General features: G+C 53.5%; 1 protein-coding gene across 1 annotated transcript; it reads left to right on the top strand.

Annotated features, from left to right (window-relative positions):
• The first annotated feature begins 670 nt into the window (after nucleotides 1–670).
• LOC100826010 lies at nucleotides 671–3,421 on the top strand. Its single transcript, XM_003563483.4, has 3 exons — nucleotides 671–1,612; nucleotides 1,734–1,787; nucleotides 1,925–3,421. The coding sequence occupies exons 1-3, from the start codon at nucleotides 1,375–1,377 to the stop codon at nucleotides 3,193–3,195; spliced, it is 1,563 nt and encodes a 520-aa protein (XP_003563531.2). The 5' UTR covers nucleotides 671–1,374; the 3' UTR covers nucleotides 3,196–3,421.

Genomic DNA, 3,421 nt, shown 5'->3' with positions numbered 1-3,421 from the left:
AATACGTATCGGCCACCGTATTCAGTGGCAATAATGTTTTAGAGTGATGCAAGTGGTGGCAACTGGCAAATTAGTGGCAAAAAAGTGGCGATGGAAGCCATGCTCCTCAAGAACACCGATCCTTAAAAGAGAAAAGGTCATGGAACCCCTGCGTCCAGCTGATAACAGATGCTAGTCAAAAGATACCCTTTTGAAGGGTCGGTCAACCATATGATACATTTCTCACAGACATGTTTATCTTCTTCTTCTGAAGCACCGACACCCTATCTTTGTATACTCCAGCTTGCAGTTTCAGCCTCTTTTTTTTGTTTCCAATTATCTCCTTGGCATGGCCGGACAGCAAAAGATGAAGCTTCGAGTCATTGTATATGCAGCCAAAGATGCAAAGTTTCCCTCTCAAAAATACAGCTATCTCCAAAAGTATTGTTTCTTTTCTTTTTTTCAAGCTGTTCACCATTAAAAAAATACTGATAATGCAGGGTCGTAGTAGCCACGAGCCCACGATGATTGTGCAAAAATATATAACTGACAGTAGTTATATTTTAGCTCCGATTCAGAATGATCAAGCTGCTGCTTTTACATAAAGTACATAGTTGCAGGCTTGCAGCAACCAAAAATGAAAGAGGGAATAAAGCAAGTGGCAACCTGGACAATCTCCCCCGCTATTCTGTTGCCGTTCGCTCTGAGATTCCTTCCTCGCTCCCTCCCATGTGCCTGCGGTTCTCAGACAATTCCCTTTGCTGCCGCGGCAAGAAATGCCAAACCGATAGATCTGAGGAGCAACACGTACCACGCTCTCTTGCAAGCTTGTAATTGTCAGGATCCAGTTGCTAAATTCACCAGGTTTTCTAAGTTCACCAGTTTTCAACTGCTCGAACACCATTAAGAATTTAGGATTGCACATGACACCCCTATTGACTTGCGTATATTTTTGTGTTCTCCACTTGATCTGCAATTCTCGATTCACCGAGGCCGCGAGATCCTTGCGGCTCGTGAGCGGCTTCAGAAAGCCTAAAGACGAACAAACGAACGAACGAGGCAAGAGTGCTCGTGATACGAAAGGGAAAAGGAAGAGAAAGGAGCTGAAGAAACGTGGTTTCCATGAACTGCCAGCCGGTCGGCTCTGCCTACCGACCACCAGTCCAGCAGCAAGCAGCGCCCCGCCCGGATTAGTTAATTAATCGCGATCCGCTTTCCAAATCATCGCGTATTCGTGTAGCGTAGTCGGTTGTATCGTTCTCCCCGGCCACTACTGCCGCGCTGTGCTGCGTGTGCCGTACCTATCTATCATCCGCCATTATCAATCTTCCACTTGTTAATTCCTCCCCGTGTTAGTTAACTAATTCTTCAGCTTGCCTGGCATGCCTGCCATGGATGTACTACTTCAAAACCCAGAGGAGGAAGAGGAGGAGGAGCTCTCTGCTTTCTGAGGCTGTAAAGGTGTTCGTTGTTGATATATCGCTGCTGTCTATCTCTGGAGCTGAACAGGCAGCTGCGGGGAGAGAGATGAAGGCGGTCTCGAGGAGCAAGAGCTTCAAGAAGGGCAGGGGCGCTTCCTCCTGCAGCCTCCCTTTGCTGCTGCTCATTGGGGCGGTTCAGTTCTTCGTCATAGGTATGTACTAGAACAATTCCTACCTTGCATAATTGCATTGCATTTGTCTTGTCAGAGAAAACATTTCCTCTGTTCTTGCCAATGTTTGGCATTGACATTTGGTGATGGTTTCCTCCTGCAGGCAAGCCGTTCCCGTCGCTGTTATTGGATAGCAGGAAAGTCTTCAATCTGACAGGTACGTTAACATCAACCAAACACACAACCAATCTTCTAGTACAACAATGCGGTTCATTAATCTGGTTCTTCACGAGTTCATCCGGGCAAAGAAAGAGCAGGAACCATAATGAATTCCCCGATATGCGTGTAATGCAGAGGAGGAGTTCATCCCGGAGCCCCACGTGAGCTGCGACTTCAGCGGCAACCGGTCCGACTACTGCGAGCTGACGGGCGCCATCCGCATCCGCGGGAGCACGTCGGAGGTGTTCCTGGTGACCCCTCGCCGCGCCACGGCCGGAGAATTCCTCGGCCCGAACGCCACGGGCTGGGGGATGATCGCCGCCAACGCCACGAGCTGGGAGATGCAGCCGTACACGCGCAAGGGGGAATCCCGGATCATGACGGGGATCACGAAGCTCACCGTCCGCCTGTCCTCCACGGCCGAAGACTCGCCGCCGGCGTGCGACGTGATGCACGACGACGTCCCCGCCGTGGTGTACTCCAACGGCGGCTACTGCGGCAACTACTACCACGACTTCAACGACAACATCATCCCGCTCTTCATCACGGCGCGGCACCTCGCCGGGGAGGCGCAGCTGGTGGTCACGCAGAAGCAGGCCTGGTGGTTCGGGAAGTACGCCGAGATCGTCTCCGGGCTGAGCAAACACGAGCCCGTGGACATGGACGCCGACGCCCGGGTTCACTGCTACCGGCGGGCCTTCGTCGGGTTACGGAGCCACAAGGACCTCAGCATCGACCCCCGCCGCGCCCCCAACAACGTTTCCATGGTGGATTTTAAAAGGTTCCTCATGTGGCGCTACTCGCTGCCCCGGGAGCACGCCATCCGCACGGACGACGAGCACCAGAGGAAGCCGCGGCTGCTGATCGTGACGCGGCGGTCGAGGCGGCGGTTCGTGAACCTGGAGGAGATCGTGGCGGCGGCGGAGGAGGTCGGGTTCGAGGTGACGGCGTCGGACCTGATCACGTCCTCCAAGAAGAAGGGGGAGTCGTCGGCGGACGACAGCAAGATGCAGGCGCGGATGGCGGAGGCGTCGGCGACGGTGAACGCGTACGACGCGATGCTGGCGGTGCACGGGTCGGGGCTGACCAACCTGCTGTTCCTGCCGATGAACGCCGTGGTGGTGCAGGTGGTGCCGCTGGGGAGGATGGAAGGGCTGGCCATGGACGAGTACGGGGTGCCGCCCAGGGACATGAACATGAGGTACATCCAGTACAACATCACGGCGGAGGAGAGCACGCTGTCGGAGATGTACCCGAGGGGCCACCCGGTGTTCCTCGACCCCGGCCCGATACACAAGCAGAGCTGGTCGCTCGTCAAGGACATCTACCTCGGCAAGCAGGACGTCCGGCTCGATCTCAACAGGTTCCGGCCTGTTCTGCAGAAGGCGCTCGACCTCCTCAGATGATGATGACCCACTGACGTTACTACAGCCCGCCGGCCGTGAGAAAGAACGACGACCGACTACACAAACATAATACTCCCCAGATCAAATTAATCCTTTTTTTTCATTCTTCTTCTTCTTGATTTCTTTGGGTCGGAAGTGAAATGGTGTACGTACAATTGATTATAGCTTTTCTTTTTGGCCGTTGCATGGACGATTTTCCAATCATAGTCCAGTCCTTTTCTTGGAA

The sequence above is a fragment of the Brachypodium distachyon genome, chromosome 1 (genome assembly GCF_000005505.3).
Source record: "Brachypodium distachyon strain Bd21 chromosome 1, Brachypodium_distachyon_v3.0, whole genome shotgun sequence".
In the NCBI taxonomy this organism is placed as follows: Eukaryota; Viridiplantae; Streptophyta; class Magnoliopsida; order Poales; family Poaceae; genus Brachypodium; species Brachypodium distachyon.
Note: the sequence above shows the minus strand (reverse complement) of the source record. Positions and strands in the feature narration are given on the sequence as shown.

Bases quoted from the DNA above. Each gene is read 5' to 3' on its own strand.
- LOC100826010 (XM_003563483.4), top strand. From the start codon at position 1,375: ATGTACTACTTCAAAACCCAGAGGAGGAAGAGGAGGAGGAGCTCTCTG. The intron at 1,613-1,733 runs GTATGTACTAGA...TTCCTCCTGCAG, and splicing joins GGTTCAGTTCTTCGTCATAG to GCAAGCCGTTCCCGTCGCTG. The intron at 1,788-1,924 runs GTACGTTAACAT...CGTGTAATGCAG, and splicing joins GAAAGTCTTCAATCTGACAG to AGGAGGAGTTCATCCCGGAG.